Consider the following 21,154-nt stretch of genomic DNA (forward strand, 5'->3'; position numbering starts at 1 on the left):
GGGAAAGCAGTCGAGGATGGCCCAGGGCCTTGGAACCCTGCACCCATGTGGGAGACCCAGAAGAAGTTCCTGGTTCCTGGCTTCAGATCGGAGCAGCACCGACTGTTGTGGCTCACTTGGGGAGTGAATCATTGAATGGAAGATCTTCCCTCCGTCTCTCCTCCTCTCTGTATATCTGACTTTGTAATAAAAATAAATGAATCTTAAAAAAAAAAAATCTAGGGCCCAGGCGCGGTGGCACAAGTGGTTAAGGTCCTCGCCTTGCATGCCCGGGATCCCATATGGGCGCCGGTTCTATCCTGGCAGCCCCGCTTCCCATCCAGCTCCCTGCCTGTGGCCTGGGAAAGCAGTGGAGGACAGCCCAAAGCTTTGGGACCCTGCACCCACGTGGGAGACCCGGAAGAGGCTCCTGGCTTCGGATAGGCATAGTATCGGCCATTGCGCTCACTTAGGGAGTGAATCATCAGACAGAAGATCTTGCTCTCTGTCTCTCCTCTCTGAATATCTGCCTTTCCAATAAAAAAAATAATAAAAATAAATCTTTAGAAAAAAATCTAAAGTGCAAAAAAAAAAAATCCTATTGCATATGACTCTGGAGTTTGTATTCTCACAAACCTCCAGATAGAGTTTAAAAATCTATAAACGAATCAAATTGTATTTCTGAAAAGAACTGAACCTACAAAAGTTACATCATTTCTTATCATTTTTCTCAACTGTTAAGAGACTGACATTTGAGATATTACTAGCTTTACTACTTACTAGTTTTGAGTAAATCTGAACACTTTTTAAAAAGATTTATCTATTTTTACTGCAAAGGCAGATTTATAAAGAGGAGAGACAGAGAAAGATCTTCCATCTGCTGGTTCACTCCCTAGGCATCCACAATAGGAGGAGCTGAGCTGATTGTAAGCTACAAATCAGGAGCTTTGTTGTCCAAGTTTCTAATGTGGATGCAGGAACATAAGGACTTTGGGTTTTCTCAGCATAAGCCATTTAAGGAGTAAATAGTGAATGGAAGATCTCTCTATCTCTCAAATCAATGAATATTTCTTTTAAAAAAATGCTTGAAAGTCACAAAAATTTCACTGTAGCTAAGAAATTCAGAGGCTTAGGAGAATCAAGATGGCAGAATATAGTGAGGACATGTTTAAACAGATGGAGAAACATTAGCCAGGGTGAAGCAGAGTGGGACACGCTGCAGGAAATAGGAAGACAGAGAGAAGAGGGACACCTGGAGTCTGATGGACACAGGAAAGCAGAGGAAACAACGGTGTGGTGTTGTAGTGACGGATGCCCCAGCAGCATTCAGTCAGCAGCATTCTAAACTGCGTCTACGACCAGAACTCCACCAGCAAACAGGTAGGAAGGGGAATTCACTGGGAACTCAGGATAGGACCCAGAGAAAGAACTGCACATCCTGCTCATTTGTTTGATTCAACCAGAAGCACAGAGAGAGCAGCAGATTCCAAACAGGCAGTACAGGACTCCTGGTGTCTCCCTAATCCTGGGAACTGCACAAACTGAAAGTGGGAGAATCATTGTACAGATAATAGTGCAACAACAGCACAGTATCACAGGAGGTGGAGTGGTGAGCCAGAAGGTGGGGCTACGGAGACCATGGCCGAAGTCTAACATAAGAGCACAGATCTGCAACTTGCTGGAGAAGTGGTACAAACGGCTGCAAAGAAAGAACTGTCTACCCACTACAATGAGTAAAACCAAACTGTACACCTATGAGACACAGCTTAGAAACCTGCTCCAAGGAGAAGACTCTCTAGTCAGAGGTACAATGACTAAGAGCAAAAGAAGAGACACAGGCATAATGGATACTACTGAAAACTCCTCTGCAAAGGAGCAAAAGCTTTTGCCAACCTCAAGTTCACTGAGGAAGACATCGAGAAAATGGGGGATAAAGAATTCAAAACACTTGTTTTAAAGCTCCTCATCCGCAACAAGAAGCACATGCAGGAATTTAAGGAATATGTCACACAGGAAATAGCAACACTGAAACAAAATCAAGCTGAATTATTAGAAATGAAGGATGCAATACAGCAAGTTCAAAATTCAGTGCAAAGTCTCCAAAATAGAACAAAGGAGGCAGAAAAAAGAATCTCAGAATTGGAAGATATTTTCTGTCACCAAGGGGAAACAAAAAGCTGGAGGCAGAGTTAGGTCAAGCTAAAAAAAGTATTCAAGAATTCAAAGACACTACTAAAAGGCCAACAGGGGACCAATACAGTCGCCTAGTGACTAAATTCCTCGCCTTGCATTTACTGGCAATCCCATATGGGCACGGCTTTGAGTCCTGGCTGCTCCACTTCCCATCCAGCTCCCTGCCTGTGGTCTGGAAAAGCATTCAAGAACAGCCCAAGGCCTTGGGACCCTGCACCTGTGTGGGAGACCTGGAAGAACTCCTGGATCCTAATTTCGAATCAGCTCAGCTCCAGCCATTGCAGCCACTTGGGGAGTGAATCAGCAGAGGGAAGAGCTTGCTCTCTGTCTCTTCCTCTCTGTAAGTGACTTTCCAATAAAAAAAAAAAAATCTTAAAGAAAAAAACTCCTAACAATTTCCATTTCATTCTACAAAGCTAGATTTAATCGATCATTTTAGTCTTAAACCATAAAGAGATATTGTTTGAAATGAACACTTGCATTCATCTGGATTCAAGTTGTGTGAATTTTTCAAGAATTGAGATGTCCGGGCCCGGTGCGGTGGCGCAAGTGGTTAAAGGTCCTCGCCTTGCACGCCCGGGATCCCATATGGGCGCTGGTTCTAATCCCGGCAGCCCTGCTTCCCTTCCAGCTCCCTGCCTGTGGCCCGGGAAAGCAGTCGAGGACGGCCCAAAGCTTTGGGACCCTGCACCCATGTGGGAGACCCGGAAGAGGCTCCTGGCTTCGGACCGGCATAGTATCGGCCCGTTGCGCTCACTTGGGGAGTGAATCATCGGACGGAAGATCTTCCTCTCTGTCTCTCCTCTCTGTATATCCGCCTTTCCAATGAAAAAATAATAAAAATAAATCTTTAAAAAAAAAAAAAGAATTGAGATGTCCTTAACAAAAATAAGACTTTCATATAAAGTTGAAAAATCATTTATAAAGAAAAGTGGAATAATTGAACACTATATTTTGAAAACAAGCATGACAAGTATTGAAAATACTTGTTTAAGGATTAGAACAAACAGCCTTGCACCTCACTTCCAGCAAGGTCTATACACAGGAACCAAAGCAGATAACTCGATATGCCAGCTTCATTTTTAGTTCCAATCAATGATCCAAATAATTAAGTAATTGCCAGAAAGGACAGTTAGGTCTCAGTTTTTTAAAAAGTCATCTTGTTTTGGATAAATTAAACAAAAAATAAACTAAAGAATATTATTAAAGTGTAATGTTACAAAAGGAGAAAAGAAAAATAAATATACTCAATTTTAAACAGAATTCAATTCATTTTGTATACTTCTCAATGTTTATATCCCTACATCATGAGTAATTAATGTTTGTAGGTAACTGCAGATATTCACAGTATGAAAAGTTACACTACATAAAAAATATTTAACATACATCACTTTGTATTTTTAGAATACCAACCACAACAACAAACAGAATATAGAGCAAAGGAGTAATTCGCATTGCTTACTCATCTGTCTGTCTCCATAGCTGATGGCTTCTGCCAGAGGGCTCCATCCCTGAGCATTTTTCACCTTTACCGGAGCATTGTGAGCCAAAAGTAAATGGGCACATTCTGTAATACGAAGCACAATGTGAGACATTCAGAATCTCCAAATATATCACATTAAAATGTAATAAATCAATATTAAGAAATCTGTAAGTAAATGCTTCACTATGTTAATAAACAAATCATTATGTATTTAACCAGATTATTTCAGATCCCAGATCCAAGAAATATTCATTCTACTAATGTATAACAAACTGGCTCTCTTTATAAAGAACATAATATGCTTCCTACTAATTACTCTCAAGTGTATTTTCAGAATGTTTCCATAGCTGAGATGGAACCCAGGACTATGAGGCATAATTTACTTCCAAACACCTACTAACTAATGAAACCCACAAGAATTTTGTATGCCAGTAACATCAAGTGGGAAATCCTTAGAAAAATGTGTTTTCAAAAAATTGTTTGCATAACTCCTATCTTTCAAATTTTAGAATTCGTTTGCCTCAGAAAAACACCAAGAAATGGCAATACCCTACTAATGATTATAACGTAATATTTATCCAAGACTTACAATAAGTTTTTTTTAAAGATTTATTTTTATTATTTTTTTTATTGGAAAGGCAGATATTCAGAGAGGAGAGACAGAGAGGAAGATCTTCCGTTCGATGATTCACTCCCTAAGTGAGCACAACAGCTGATGCTATGCCGATCCAAAGCCAGGAGCCTCTTCCGGGTCTCCCAGGTGGGTTCTGGGTCTCCCACATGGGTGCAGGGTCCCAAAGCTTTGGGCCGTCCTCAACTGCTTTCCCAGGCCACAGGCAGGGAGCTGGAAGGGAAGTGGGGCTGCCGGGATAGAACCGGCGCCCATATGGGATCCCGGGCATGCAAGGCGAGGACCTTAACCACTTGCGCCACCGCACCGGGCCCGAATTACAATAAGTTTTAAGCATAAATTTATCTATAAGCTAAGAATGTGTTTTTACAAATTAAAAATATAGGGCCTGGTGCAGTAGTCTAGCAGCTAAACTCCTTGCTTTGCACATGCCGGAATGCCATATGGGCACTGGTTCTAATCCTGGCCCTGCCTCCCATCCAGCTCCCTGCTTGTGGCCTGGGAAAGCAGTCCAGGACGGCCCAAAGCCTTGGGATCCTGTACCAGTGTAGGAGACCCAACAGAGACTCAGGGTTTCTGGCTTCAGATCAGTTCAGCTCTGGCTGTTGTGGTCACTTGGGCAGTGAATCAGTGGACAGAAGATCTTCCCTTCTGTATCTGACTTTCCAATAAATAAATCTTTAAAAATATGTCTGTATAAAGTATCACAGAAAATTAAAACTGAAACTCAAAAAAAGAAATTCAATTAGATAGCTGTTCATTTAATATTCAGCACATATTTACCATATTCAGTTTCTGACTACCAGGTAACAGAAATAACCAAAAAAGAAAAGAGAAAAAGTTTTTACTATTAACTTATATATTGGAATACAAGTAAATGAAGCAAAAAGAACAAATAATCTAAGAAGTTCTCTACAGGAAACAGGGTTATTGTGACAGTGTAAAGTGAGTAAGCTGAGAATGGCATTGCTTTAGCACTATTTCTAGTATTAGAGGGAAAACCGCTCTCCTATCAGAGTGCCTGTTCAAGTCCGGGCTATTCCATTTCTCATCTGGCTCCCAAAAATGTAAAATGTGAAAGATGGCCCAAGTACTTGTGCTCCTGTAACCACATGGTAACCCAACAGAGTTCAGGCTTCTGGCTTCAGCCTGACCCAACCCCAGTAAGCAGACACTGGGGAGTAAATCATTAAATGGAAAAATCTAACTCTCTCTTTCTTCTATTTTTGAGATAAAATAAATTTTTATTTATTTATATTTTAATGCAGGAAATTTTTTTATTGTTATTAACATTGTATTATGTGATACAGTTTTATAGGCACTGGGGATTCCCCCCACCCCTCCCACATCCCTCTCCCCATAGTGGATTCCTCCACCTTGCTGCATAACCTCAGTTCAAGTTCAGTTGAGATTCCTTCATTGCAAGCACATACAGTGATACAATCTATTTACTGAATACTAAGAAATATTATGAGTGTGTTCAGACATATACATATATGCAAGTATTTGTACATATTAATAAAAATGAAAAAAGTATGGAAGGATACCAGCAGATTTTCCAACAAGAATCATCACATTTTGGGGGGAAAGGAGGTTACTAAATAGAAAAAATGATAGGTAAGTTAAACACAGAAAAAGAAAACAAATGGATCTTCTTCCATATGTTTTATGTAAATAAGTGGATGATGTATATAAATAAAAACTTTGTATGAATGCAAACAAAGGATATATATGGCCTTCATGGGCTACTTCGTAATACTGTTTTGAGGGGAAAGAAAAATAGTGAAGTACACTCACAGGCATCCTACTTCAGTGAATACAAACTAAGCCCTGCGTATCATAAATAACGAGTAACGCATGAAAGAGACACAAGATTCGTAAATACTGACATTATTTTAAAAAGGGATACTATTTTTATACATCTTTGTACTGTATTATTTCAATTATTTCACCACACATTCATTAAAATATCATTTTAAGATTAGTAACGCCTCACTGGAGTATTGGGGATTTCTCTGCACACCCATCCTAAATTAAAAAAAAAAAAAAAAATGCATTGTACCTAAACTGATAACTGTATGGAATCAGGTTGAATACAAACCAAAATTGAAATGTCTATGAAGAAGTCACAGGATGTAGTTAAGAAGCTGCATCTTCCTATCAACATACTATTAATCAATGTCATGTCAATTGATGCCATGAGGTTGTAAATGGCTATTGAGGTCATGTCGGGGCCTTTAATCATTTGGGATGATGCTTAGCTGGATTTACCTTCAGACCAGAGATGGTCTCACCAAGAAATCGTTGAACCCACTAGGATAATAAAACACTGGACTTTATGCTTGGTAAATATTTCCAATGAAAGAACCACAACTGAATCTGAACTATGGTAATGCAACAAGGTAGAGAAATCCATCATGGGGAGAGGGTTCGGGGAGGGGTGGGGGGAATCCCAGTGCCCACAACACTGTGTCACATAATGTAATACAATTAATAAAATTAAAAAAAAAAGAATATGCCTCTTTCAAACCTGCCCTACAAATGATACTTCAAGATGTTCTCTTCACAGAGAAAAGGAATAGCACCTGCCAAACCAAAGGCAAATGGGAAGAACATCCCAGTAAAATGACAACAGAAGACTAAACCAATGAACAACCCATTTCTAAAATGACAGGACCTAAGTACCACCCATACATATTAAACTCTGAATGTAAATGGCTTAAGCTCAATCAAATGGCATAGATTAGTAGAGTGGACTAAAAAACAAAACCCATCTGTTTATTGTCTGGAGGAGACACACTTCACCAACAAAGATCAGCGGAAACTATATCACATGGGTTTTGTTGTTTTCTCTTGGTTTCATCTCTTCAAAGCACTTTCTTCTGATTAAATCATTCAATGACTCGTAGATCATGCAGTGGCATCATTTTCTGCAAGAATGGTCTTGATTTTCATTTCTTCAGCTACACATATTAAGCATGTTATTTAACTTCTTGGTGCTGTTAATTTATTTGTTCTCCCTGATGTTGACTTTGTTTTAGGGCTCTTCATTTCAGGGGATTTATAGTAGCTATGTAATGGAGACTGTCATATCTAGTAACATGTCATTTAACTTCATGGCATTGTAAATTTCTATTTTTCTTTCTATTGTTGATTTTGTATTATGATTTTTCATTTAAGGGGATGTACAATAACTGTGAAAGGAGACTAACATCCAGATGTGAGGATGCAGTGTAGTATGTATTTTTGCTTCCAGACAAAGATGGACTTACAATGAAACTGTTTACTGTATCTTGACAATAGGATTCTGGACTCTCTGCCATTGTCCATGCCTACAATGATGGATATATAACTGTGTATGAAGAACTATATGTTAGTAATGATATAAAGGAGCTAGGTTGGGGAGGAGGGAGGGAATTGGGGAGGGGATAAGGGAATATGGAACTGTATCATAAAATGATAATAATAATAATAATAATATGTAAAAAAAACCTAATAAATGTTCAAAAACAATATCATTTTAGTAAATCCTAATTTTAAAAAACCTAAAAAGCAGTATGCACTACAATACCTAAATCACCACACCAATTGTATAAACTAAGGTGTGTGCTGGGTAGTTTCTGCTCCCAAGCCCATCTCTCATGCGAATTGATGAGTACTGTAATCTAGCACAACCCAGCCTGCCACAGGTATAGTCCTCATGTGCATTAGTTGAGTGCCATGGCCTAGTTGGTTAGATCCACAATTTAAGCCTCACCATGACCACCCCCAGTCCTGGTTTCTGCACATGCTGGCATGTGCTATGGCCTAGTCCAGCCAATTCCTCATTGTGTCCAGTTCTTGTGTACATCCATGTTAACTCTGGCTTAGCTCAGCCCAACCCATTTACCCATATGTGGTCCACCAATATGCCAATGGATGTAGCTACCTTGTAGCCTGCTCTGTTCCCAGTCTTGGCTCTCATCCTCACCAGCAGGACCTGCAGACTAGCAGGAGAGTGCCCACATTTCCCCTACCAGGCTGATCCCAGACCTTGGAGCTTGTACTTGCCAGGGGGCACTGCAATACAGCCTAACATGACTCATATTCAGTCCTGGCATGCAACCGCAGGTGCTGTTGCCCAGTCTAGTCAGCCTACACCCATTTTGGGTCTCATACATAACAAAAGATGTGGCAGCCTACCCCAGCTTGGCCCAGACCCAGACCCAGTCCACATGCAGGCCAATGGGTGCTAAAGCCCTGCTGGAATAGCACACTCCCAAGTCTCAGCTCTCATGCTCAAGTAAAAACAATGGCCTAGTCCTGTTTTTACTTGAGCATGAGATATGAGACTTGGGAGTGGCCTGCTCCCAGTTCCAGGTCTTGCACCTGCTGGTAGGTGCTGCAGCCAGTTGGGCATGGCCTAACCCCAGGGCCAGCACTTGCCAGTGGGTGCAACAGCCTAGCCCAGCCCAGGCTCTTCCCAGTTGGTGAGTTCCAAAGTCCACCCTGGCTTGGCTCATTACATCCCCAGCTCTCACAGTCCCACAGTCTGAGCCACTAGTCCCCTACAGAATATTCTCCAAGATCCAGTTCTCTCATGTTGTGGTGGGTACTGCAGCCAAGCCCTCAAGGCCTATCCCCTACCCTGATGCTCATGGGTGGGTACTGCAGCTCAGCGCTGCCAGGCATGTCCCCCAGCCTCTGCTTTCATGCATGCCAGTGTGTGGCATGTGATGCTACTTAGCCCAGCCTGGGTTTCCTACATAGGCAGATGCCTTGGCCTGACCTGGACATACCCTTTGGTTTCTTCCCTCTGAACCAGCGCATTTCAGCTTCCTTGCCTACCTACATGTGCAGAGGTCAAGTCCATGAAAGTCCCCAAAAGTCATGGCTCACCTGTCAAAAGCACCCTTGGTGTGGTAGCCTAGTGGTTAAATCCTCACCTTACATGTGCTGTGATCCCACATGGACACTGCTTCGTGTCCCAGATGCCCCACTTCCCATCCAACTCCCTATTTGTGGCCTAGGACAACACTGGAGGATGGCCCAAAGCCTTGGGAACTTGTACCTGCATGGAAGTCCTAGAAGAAGCTTCTGGCTTCAGATCAGCTCAGCTGTAGCTGTTGTTGCTACTTGAGGAATAAGCTAGTGGATGGAAGATCTTTGCCTCGCCTCTTCTCTGTAAATCTGATTTTCCAATAAAAAATAAATTTTAAAAAATCTTAAAAAAAAAAAATCCTTTGGTGGCCACAATTCCAATATGTCCCAAGACACTCTTCCCTGGGAAATTGGGAGCTCCCTGCCATGTGATGGCATGTGACATGCCCAGCTGCCAGAGTGGCATGTCCCAGCCTGGTGTCCCTTGCTTTCCGTCAAGTAAGCCATGCTACGGTGCACAGAAGTCCTCACATTTTATGATTGCATGGTTGATCAGGGTGGGAAAGCTCAAGGGTTAGGGAAAATGGGTAAAAACATTGATTCCAAAGCTGCTGTTTCTTCTTGTTTCTGGGGGAAGCAGAGATAAAGGTGGAAGCCACATCTGGTCTCCCAGATGTCCCAGCTCCCAGGAATGGGGAACTGCCACATGATATCAACCCAGGGTCCCGATGTGTGTATGTTCCAAGGATTCTGCCCAAGTGGTCTGGATAGTTCTGAAATGCTGTCAATTTCACTGACCCAGAGATGATGCAGCCCTCTCAATGAGCACTGGTTGACCTAGTCAACCTCAAGTCTCCATTCACCCAGATTTTTGTTGTCGCTGTTTGGCTGGGGTAGTTGTCTAGTTTGTTCTGCTTTCCTGCTACGGTACCAAATGGGCTGCCATATTCTCCATGAGCATCATGGTCTACATCCACTACTCTGCCTTTTTCACTGAGGAGGACCTGGGCCAGGTGACCTGAGCACCGCACCGACCTCACAGGCAGGCATGGGGACCCAGGCCAGGCAATCTGAGCCCTACTGAATCCCATGCCCCTGGGGCTCACTAACTCAACACCCACCTTTGGCAGGCCAAAGGACCTGGGAGTGACCCAAGCCCCACCAGATCACGAACACAGCAACCCCCTCGCAGGTGGGGCCAAGGAGCTGAGTCAGGCAACTTGAGCCCCACCAGATCCCCCACCCCCAGTTCTCACAAATCCAGCACCCATCTCTCAGGCGAGTACAGGGACCCGGGCCAAGGACCTTAGCCTCACCAGATCTCCTGCTCCCAGGGCTCATGAACCTGGCAACGCCCTCACAGGTGAGCCCAAGAACCCAAGCCAGGTGACTGGAACCCTACTGGTTCTCCCACCCCCACCCCCTCAGGACTTATGAAACTGGCACCCACCTCACAAGCAGGCACAGGGATGCAGGCCAGGCAACCCAAACACCACTGGGTCTCCTACTTCCAGGGCTCATAAGCCATCTGGCACCCATCACCCCAGGATGACACTTCAGTATCTACTATCGCTTTGTGCAGCCTGGCTCAGTCCAGTCTGCCCCCAATTCCAGCTCCTGCTGGTGGGTGCTATAGCCTAGCCTGGCCCAGTCAGACCCCTGTCCTAGCTCTAATGTGAGCTGGCTGGTGTTACAGCCAACCTGGCCCCTCCTGCTCACTGTCCTGATTCTCAGATCTACCAGTAGATGTTATTAACTGGCCCAGCCTGGTCTGTCCCCAGACCTTAGCTACATGTAACCTGGCATGGTCTGAGCTGCTCCTTGCCCTGATTCTTGCGATCACCTGCAGGGACTGAGTCCTGACAAAGGAGTTTCCTAAGCTCCTCTATCAGGTCTCCTCCCAGTGGCAGATCTCATACATACTAGTGGGGCGTTGTTACAGGCTGACTTTGTCCACCTGTTTGTCCTGACAGAAACAGTGGCCTTGCTCAACAGATCCACACCCATTCTGGTTCTTACTGTTGGGTGTTATAGCCCAGCTACACTGGTCCATGGCCAGACAGCTTTAGCATTTTTGGCAGGAGTCAAGACCTATTCAAGCTTGTTCTACATCCACCCTGGCTCTCACGAATACCAGTGGGTGCTGGAGTGTAGCCGTCTGTCGCTCCCCAGACCCCATCCACACCTGCGCTGAGGGAGGCTGTATCCATGTCTAGCCCAGCCCAGTGCCCCTAATCCAATCTGGCTCTTGTTCTTACCAGTGGGAACCCCAGCCCAGCTGGGCCGTCCCCTTGGCTTCCCAGCCAGGCCCATCCACAGCTCTGGAGCATGCCAGGGGAGACTGCAGTTCCATAGGTGTGAACCCACATATGCCCCACAGATTCTAACAGATCTGATTCTCTTACATGCTAGTTATTGTCATGGCCCATCCCAACACAGGCATAGGCAACTATGCTGCCAAGCTGGTAAAGCTAACACAGGAGTAGCATTAACCAGGCCCAGAATGCCACCTATTGGCTACTTTTCTTCCAGCAGGATAATATTTGCCCAGAACACAGTCAAGGTCTCCTAAGCAAGTCCCAGGTATCAGAACATAACCCAACTCGATCACATGTGTGGCAAGGATCCAACCACTTGGGTCATTGCCTGCAGTCTCCCTAGGTATTCAACAGCTCAAAGCTGGAATCTGTAGAGGAACTGACACTGAAACTCGAGAACATCAATGTGGGTCACAGTGTCCAGGTGGCATATTAGATGCGGAGATTTGCCTGTATCTCTAAACAGTTTTGAATGGTTCTTAATGAAAGTGTGAGATTACATGCTGCAAATCTAGGTTCTGGAGCCAGACTCTACAAGTTTAAGTCAAAACTCTGAAACGGGCCAGGGGTGGTGGCCTAGCAGCTAAAGTCCTCGCCTTGGACACTCCAGGATCCCATATGGGTGCAGGTTCTAATCCCGGCAGCTCCACTTCCCATCCAGCTTCCTACTTGTGGCGCGGGAAAGCAGTCGGGGATAGCCCAAGGCCTTGGGACCCTGCGCCCACGTGGGAGGCCTGGAGGAGCTCCTGGCTCCTGGCTTCAGACTGCCACAGTACTGGCTGCTGCGATCACTTGGGGAGTGAATCATCGGACAGAGATCTTCCTCTCGATCTCTCCTCCTCTCTGTATATCTAACTTCCCAATAGCCACACCAGTCTGATCAAGTTGCCTAATTTCCTAGTGCTGATTTTGCCCATAAAACAAGGATGAAAAATTATTTTTTTCACAAGGTTATTTCAACAGTTAAATGAAAAAAATTATGCATAAAATAGCACAATGTAAATAATCATTATAATAAGTTTCTTATGTTCTAATTCAATGTTCTTTGAAAAATGAAAAAGTGGTTTTGCTGAATTTTATTTCTTTGTTTTTTTTTTTTAAGATTTATTTATTTATTGGAAAGGCGGATATACAGAGAGGAGAGACAGAGAGGAAGATCTTCCATCCGATGATTCACTCCCCAAGTGAGCGCAACGGTCGATGCTATGCTGATCCAAAGCCAGGAGCCAGGAACTTCTTCCGGGTCTCCCACATGGGTGCAGTGTCCCAAAGCTTTGGGCCGTCCTCGACTGCTTTCCCGGGTCACAAGCAGGGAGCTGGATGGGAAGTGGAGCTGGTGGGATTAGAACCGGCGCCCATAAGGGATCCCGGCGGCGTTCAAGGCGAGGACTTTAGCCACTAGGCCACGCCACTGGGCCCTCTTTGTTTGTTCTTAACTTGCAGAGAGACAGAGAAGGACAAATAAACAGACAGAAGGCTCTTACACATTGGATCATTCCCCAGATGTCTGCAACCACTGTTGCTAGAGCCAGGAACTCAGTCTTTGCCTCTCCTATCAGAGGGCAGGCAATCAACTACTTGGGCTACCAACACTATCCTCCAGGGGCTGCAATTCAAGAAGCTGGAATTGGGAACAGAGCCAGGAATGAAACTGCAGTACTCCAGTACAGGATATAGTCATCTTAATTAGTAAGCCCAAAGGCAGACCCAATAAGATGGCTGTAAAAGAGATGTCTATTGCGGCCTGTTCTGTCCATTTCCCTGCTAAATTAAGTATACTTCCTCTGAAGTCCCGAGTTCCTTTCCTAGTCCTAGTTCTCACCCCAGGTCAGTCTTGCCAAACTTAATTTCAAAGGCAAATATTTATCAAAATTCATATAACTCATAGGCTTGCCAAGACTTACCACTGGTGGCTTGTTTAGAGATAAACTGGGCCAAACACTTTGCTCAGAAGTTTGGAAACTTAACTGAACCAGATTATGTCACAGTAGGTTAAGCCACTAATTGAGACATATGGATTTTGTATCAGAGTCACGGTTCCAGTTCTAGCTACTCTTGAGCTTCCAACCTCCAGCTCCTTCCTAACCTTCCTGGTCCCTGGTCCATACACAGAGGATAGGAATGGGGTACTGGACTCCTGGACTCAACTTCACCTAATCTATAGTCATTTGAGGAATAACCCAGCAGAGAAAAGACTTCTCTTTCCCTGTCTCCATCTCTCTGTCATGTCACTCTGCATTCATGTAATAACACGTAAATCATTAAAGAGAAGGAAAAGGTGAAAGATAAGGAAGGAGATGGAGAAGGAGAGGAGCAAAGAAACTGAGCCAGTTGACGGTAAACACTAAAACCTGAAATTCAGACATGGGCTCATATTCAATGTCAAAAACAGAAAAACACAAAGAAAAGGGTGATATGCAGACAGCAAGCACATCATAAAAGACAGCTGATCAGGAAAAAGGAGAAAAACAGATTCTCCTTAAATGTTTTGGGTTCTGCTCCTTCCAAGAACTGAAATTGTTATTTTCTAAATTTCTATAATATGGAATCTCTTAATGAATCTCTGTTCAGAAATCACTCAGGTGATTCTATTCTGTGAAAGAAGAAAAAGACATCACAAGGGTAGCACCACAGATCATATGCTTCAGTTAAGCATGTGAACCAGCAAAACAAACAACACAGATTCAGGTAGTATCCCTGGTCATTCCACATTCAGACCAAATGTTTATACTGACAGTTATCTTATTCTATATACAACAAAAGATGTACACAATGGGATTTCGAGATGATTAGGAAGAAACGTTAACAGAGGAAGCAGCATTGGGGGCTTTAGTGCTGATATCCCGTATAGGCCCAAGTCTGAACTCCAGAGGCTCATTTCTGATCCAATTCCCTGCTAATGCACTCGGAAAAATAGGAGGAAATGACCCAAAATTGCTTAGGTACCTGCACTCGTGTGAGAGACCTGGAAGAAGCTCCTGGCTCCTGTTTTGGGTCTGCCCTAGCACTGGCCACTGTGACAATCTGAAGAGTGAGTCGGTGGATGGGAAACACCTCTCTCCTCCCCACCAAATTCCTGTAACTTTGCTTTTGAAATAAATAAACAAATAAATAAATCGTAGGAAAAATAAAACCATTCTGGTAAATGAGGCTCAATTCTCAAGCCTCAGAAAGATGGAGAGGGAGAAGAAGAAAAATTACAGAAACACAGTAATATATTTATGGTAAGAATATGTGTGTATAGAGGGAGAATCAAGATGGTAGAAGAGGGTAAAAACACATTTGAATACATGAACAAACATCAGCCAGTGAAAAGCAGAGAGAACACACTCCAGGAAATAGCACAGGACAGAATGACAGCAGAAGGGCACCCAGAGACCAAGAGACACAGGAAACAAGCAGACACAATGGCGTGCTGTTGCACTGACTGATACCACAGCAGTATTCAACCAGTGGCAATATGAATCTCACCAGCAGACAGAACTAAACCAGCAACAAGGTGAGAAGGTATGTTCACTGAGAGCTCAGGACATGAACTCAGACAAAGAACTGCCTATCCTGTTGGTCTGTTTGATTGACCAGGAGCAGAAACAGAGCAGCAAATCCCAGATGGGTAGTGCGGGAAAAGGCTGGATTTCACAATCCAGTCCATCCCCTAGAGCCATATGGGGTGCCATTATGTTTAAGGAGGCAAGAGCTATGGACAGGACTGCACATGCACTGAGCTGGGAGTGAACTCATTTCTGGCTCAGCAAACTACAACAGCATGGCATCCAATAGGTTCCACCCAAGACAGGTCCGGGTAGCCCTCAGACCTTAAGGCCACTAAGCAGTGGCACATCAACCACTCTAGCAGTGGTATGTCAGGCACCATTTCATACAGTGGGGAAAAACTGTAAGACTGCAGGCATAACAGTGAGCTGCACATGCACTGAACTCAGCAAGAACTCACTGAACTCATTGCATTGCACTGGTACCATAGGAAAATAATACCAACTATGGCATTTTATGGGTCAAAATAGGTCTGTGTGGCCCTCAGACCTAACAACCAACAGGTTCCAGCAAGATCAGCACTGTCAAAAACCCAGCTATAGAGGATACCTGGTGTCTCCCTAATCCTGGGAGCTGCTCCAGTCAGAAGTGGGAGAAAGGTTGTACAGACAACAGTGCAGCCTCAGTACGGCATCACAGCACGTGGAGACTGGTGAGCCAGGAGCTGGGGCTACAGAAACTGTAGGTGGAAATCTAACACAAGAATCCAGACCTGAAACTAGCTGCAGGGAATGGCACAAGTGACTCCAAACAAAGAGCCATGTAACAACTGCAATAAGTAAAACTGAAGTGTAGACCTGTGGGTGACACAGCTTAGAAACCTGCCCCAAGGAGAAAAATCTGATAACCAGAAGTACAATGACCAAGAGCAAAAGAAGAGACACAGGCACAATCAATATTACTGAAGACTCCCCTGCAAAAGAGCAAAATCCTTTGCCAACCTCAGAGTTCATTGAGGAAAACATCAAGAAAATGGGAGGTATAGAATTCAAAACACATGCTATAAAACTTCTTATCAACAATGAGAAGCACATAAAGCAAGCATTCAAGGAATTCAAGGTATATGTCACACTGCAAATGAATCAGATGTAAGCTGATATATCAGAAATGAAGAATACAGTGGAGCAAATTAAAAGTGCAGTGGAGAGTCTCCAAAAGAAAGAATTTCAAAATTAGAAGATACTTCCTCACCAGGAGCAAACAAACAAAAAGCTGGCAGCAGAGCTGGGTCAAGCTAAAAAACATATTCAAGAATTGAAAGACACTATGAAAAGGCCAAATGTAAGAGTTGTGGGAATCTCAGAAGGTGCAGAAAGAGAAGCTGCATTAAAAAAAAAAAATGTGTTTAATGAAATAATAAGGAAAAATTTCCCTACTCTAGGGTAAAAATTGGAAACAACATCCAAAAGCTCCCAACAGGGCTCACCAAAAGCAAAATTTACCAAGACACATGATAATCAAGCTATCAGCATTCGAACAGAAGAAAAAGATCCTTCAATATGCACATGAAAAAAATCAAGTGACACAAATGCCAATTAAACTCACAGGAGACCTCTCACAGGAGATTCTACAGGCCAGAAGAGAATGGAGTGACATATTCCAAATTCTAAACCCAGGAAATTTTCAGCCCCGGATAACATACCCAGCAAAACTTTCCTTTGTCTTTGAAAATGAAATACAATTATTTATTTATTTATTTTTATTAATTACATTGCAGTATGTGACACCGTTTCATAGGCTCTGGGATTCCCCCAACCCCTCCCCTACCCTACTCTCTCTCCATGGTGGATTCCTCTACCTTGTTGCTGTATTTCATTTCAAATTAAGTCAAGACTCTTTCGTTGCAAACATATACCAAGCATAGAGTCCAGCATCTTATTGTCAAGATAAATTCAACATTTTCTTGGGGAGACCATCTCTGGTCTGAAAGCAGAGCTGGCAGAATATCATCCTGATCAATTTAAAGCCCCAAACACAACATCAACAACAATTTACAACATTATGGAATTAATTGACATGGTATTGAGTGACCAATATGTTAAAAAAAAATGCAAGTTTTTAACCACATCCTGTGACTACTTCATTCACATTTCGATTTTAGTTTATATACTACCAGCCTCTATACACCTTAAAATGGCTACAGGGTGCTATTCAGCTGTCTTGTGTCTATTTTCATTTTAGTATTTAGCAGTTTATAGTGTTGAAGCATAATTTTGCTGAACTTGGCAGATTTTAGGATAGTCTAAACTGGCTTATAACTCTAACAAGGCATATGTCAACAACTGAAGTGCTGAAAAGAAAAAAACAGAAAAAAAGAAAAAAAGTCTTAAAAAAATTTTAAAAAGGGTATATATATATACCTTTAAGAATCTCTCAGCAAACATATTTAAAATTTAAAAATCTATATACAAAGGCTTGTCAATCAGCTATCTTAATCTTCCACTTTTCAGAATAACTGAATTCAGACAACTGAAATATTACATTAAGGAATAACCTAGAAGAACAGATCTTTTGGCACTGGTGCCATGGCAGAGTAGGTTAAGCCTCCATATGTTGCACCAGCAATCCACATGGTGGTAGTTCAAGTCCTGCTGCTCCAGTCTGATCCATCTCCCTAATGTGCTTGGGAGGGTCTGTGGTGATGGCTCAATGGCTAAATCCTCACCCTCAAGTGCTTGGATCCTGGTTTATGTCCAGAATGTTCTACTTCCCTCCCAACTCCTTGCTTATGGCCTGGGAAAGCAGTAGAGGATGACCAAAAGCCTTGGGACCCTGAGCTTGTGTGGGAGACCTGGAAGAAATTTCTGGCTCTTGGCTTCAACTGGCTCAGCTCCAGCCATTAAGAGAACCAGCAAATGGAAGATCTTTGTCTTCCTTCTCTCTGCAAATTTTATCTGCCTTTCCAACAACAACAACAAAAAAATTTAATAAATCTACAGAAGTGTGCTTGGGGGCAAGTGCAGTAGCCTAGTGGCAAAAGCCCTCAAATCCTTTTGTTTTAAGCATTTATGTATTTTTATTGGAAAGGCAGATGTACAGAGAGGAAGAGAGACAGAGAGTGAATCATTCCGTTCAATAATTCACTCCCCAAGTGACCACAACGGCCAGTGCTGTGCCTATCCAAAGCCAGGAGCCAGGAATTTCCTCCAAGTCTCCCACATGGGTGCAGGGTCCCAATGCTCTGGGCTGTCCTCGACTGCTTTCCCAGGCTTCAAGCAGGGTGCTGGATGGGAAGGTGGGCTGCTGGGATTAGAATCAGTGCCCATTTGGGATCCCAGCACTTTCAAGGTGAGGACCTTAACCATTACTCTATTGCGCCAGGCCCTGAAAGCCCTCACCTTACACGTGCCAGAATCTCATATGGGCGCCCGTTTTAAACCTGGTGGCTCCGCTTCCCATCCAGCTTCCTGCTTGTGGCCTGGGAAAGCAGTCAAGGATGACCCAAATCCTTGGGACCCTGAACCAACATGGGAGACCCAGAAGAGACTCTGGATTCCTGGCTTTGGATCAGCGCGGCTTCAGCTGATGTGGCCACTTGTGGAGTGAATCAACGAACAGAAGATCTTCCACTCTGTCTCTCCTTGTCTCTGTATATCTGACTTTCCAATAAAAATCCAAAAACATAAATAAATTTATAAAACTGTGTTTTGGAATGCAATGGAGGATGGCCCAAGCGCTTGGCCCTTGAATACACGAATAAACTGCTGGATTCAGAATAAACTCCTGGACCAGGAGCGTTGGACCACATCCACTCTCACCACTGCAGCCATTTGGGGAGCGAATCAGATGATGGAAGATCTCTCTCAGTCTCTCTGTATTTTAATTCTTCCTTTCAATTAAAAACTAAAAAGCCTTTAAAAAAAATAGATCTTTGGGAACAGTGTCAGGACATATAGGTTAAGCCTCCACCTGCAGCGCCATTATCCCATATCGAAATCAGTTTGAGTTCCAGCTGCTCCATTATTTATCCAGCTCCACATTTAGGGCCTAGGAAAACAGTGGAGGCTGATGCAAGTCCTGGGGCTCCTGTGCTCATCTGGGAGATCTGGAAGAAGCTCCTGGCTCCCGGCTTCAGACAGACTCAGTTCTGCTGGTGTGGTCATTCGGGGAATGGACCAACAGATGGAGGATCTCTGTCTCTCCTCCTCTCTCTGTAATTCAGACTTTCAAGTAAAATTTCAAATCTTAAGAAAAACAGATCTTTTAGAAATTCTGCCTCTGTGTTTTTAAATTAAATGGACAAGTACAAAAGTTTTGCAATTATCTAACATTACAAAAGGTTTGACTTACAAGTTGATAGATAAAATTTTTAAAATTCAGTTTTACAAATACACATAGTTACTAAAGCTTACTATTTAGAAGTAAGAGTTTTCTGAAATTATAAGTGTCTGCTTGATAAAACAATTAAGGGGAAAAGCCTGGTTTCAAAAGACACAACAGCACAGTATTTCCTCTTTTTAAAAAGTGTCATGCAATGGGATGCTGGACTGCCTGACATTGTCTGTACCAACAATGTCAGGGTACACTTGAATAAGAGACTGATAGAATTATGATTCCTAATGAAGGACTACACTATTGTAGTAAAATGGGGAAAATCTGTCAGGGGGTGGGAGTTTGGGGGGGATCCCAGCCTATACAAAATTATACCACATAATTTAGAATTAAAAATAAAAATACATTTAGAAATAATAAAAATAAAAGGGGTTATGAAAAATTATATATTTATTAAATTTAACATTTGAAATGCTAAGTTCAATTAGCAAATAACATAATAAGGTTAATTTTTAAACACTTAAAAAATTGATGTTACAATGCTTAAACTGATCATACTATACACGAGTGCAATTAACACAAAAAAGAAATTATTTACTAACCTTTATTTCCTAACATCACAGCAAGATGTAAAGGAGTATTTCCTAAAATAAAAACGAAAAATGAATTAGAAGGTATAAAAAACATAAGAATTTTTTTTTAAAAGTGGTTTCAGCTCCTTTAGAAATTCCACTAACTAATTTTAAGCAAAAACAATGTGACAATAAAATCACACAGCTTATTTGGCAGATTCAAAGTCAAGGATGCCAGGATTGCTAGAAACGACATGTCCTGCTTGCTTCCTGCCCTATACAGAAAGGATATCAATTATGCCTTTGAGATTTCTTTTCCAAAATGACTTCATATTTATTTTTGTGATTACTTTGTCTTTATTCATTCAGAAAATAATTTAAATATCCACTATTCCTCAGGAACAAAAACCAGTAAAACCCAATCGCAGCATTCAAGTTGATCAGAAGTCTTCTGCTGAAGATGTGAAAATAAAAGATGCTGACAGAGCTCCTGATTTGTCTGTGCAGCATTAAATATAGGAAGGACCTTCAAGGCAAACAAAAGCAATTCTAACCAGCATTCCATGTTAAAAATTAAAAAAAAAAAGAATGAAAAAGGAAATACATTCAAATGCAAGAGCAATTTATATTTGGGAAATAAATGCAGGTGAGTGGGGGAGAACTATTATGATTGAAGAAATACATAGTTTGTAGAAAAATTATGGTTAAATTGGAAAATTTAGACAAACATAATTTACACAGTGCTTATGTAGTTTGGATTATAATCCTAAAGTTGATACTAAAAAATGATATTAAACAACTAATTTCATCTGAAAGTTGTACCATAAGACACAACAGAGAAACCTCTTGTTTGTGAAAAAAAAGGCAAATAAATGGTTATATGTCAAAATAAAGTTATTAAATAAAATTTATTTGGACTGTTTTCCTGATATTAGTAATTTTACAGAAGTCAATGCATCACCAATTCTCATCAATAAGATAAACACCATGAAGAGATCACAAGCAAGATGCAACAGACATAACTAGTTTTTCTTCTAAGAAATAAGATTTACTCCAATCATTTAGCTTGACAAAACTTGCTCAAATGTTTAAACACACACATCACATATGATGAAAGTTTATGAGCAACTGGAAAAATGATACCTCCTTTCTCAATGAGACTCCAAATCTTCATTTCTCATAATTCTTCCTTATAGAGGTAAGACACTGCTATAATACACAGTTAATCATGATAATTTTTTAAAAATTTGTGAACAAGTTTTGCTCATGATTTTAAGATTTATTTCTATTTATT

General features: G+C 42.2%; 1 protein-coding gene across 2 annotated transcripts in view; it reads right to left on the reverse strand.

Annotated features, from left to right (window-relative positions):
* Positions 1–21,154, reverse strand: part of ANKRD13C (ankyrin repeat domain 13C) — a 78,179-nt gene that overhangs the window by 36,590 nt on the left and 20,435 nt on the right. For both annotated transcript variants that reach the window (XR_005884607.1, XM_040987274.1), the window contains exons 2-3: positions 19,891–19,932; positions 3,635–3,739 (exon numbers count right to left, since the gene is read on the reverse strand). Coding sequence is in view for 1 of the 2 variants with exons in the window: in XM_040987274.1 (XP_040843208.1) it covers positions 3,635–3,739; positions 19,891–19,932 (147 nt within the window). In the remaining variant the exon portion in view is untranslated. The remainder of the gene's footprint in view (positions 1–3,634; positions 3,740–19,890; positions 19,933–21,154) is intronic.

The sequence above is a fragment of the Ochotona curzoniae genome, unplaced genomic scaffold (assembly GCF_017591425.1).
Source record: "Ochotona curzoniae isolate NIBS_2020 unplaced genomic scaffold, NIBS_Ocur_1.0 contig_4612, whole genome shotgun sequence".
NCBI classification, from domain to species: domain Eukaryota; kingdom Metazoa; phylum Chordata; class Mammalia; order Lagomorpha; family Ochotonidae; genus Ochotona; species Ochotona curzoniae.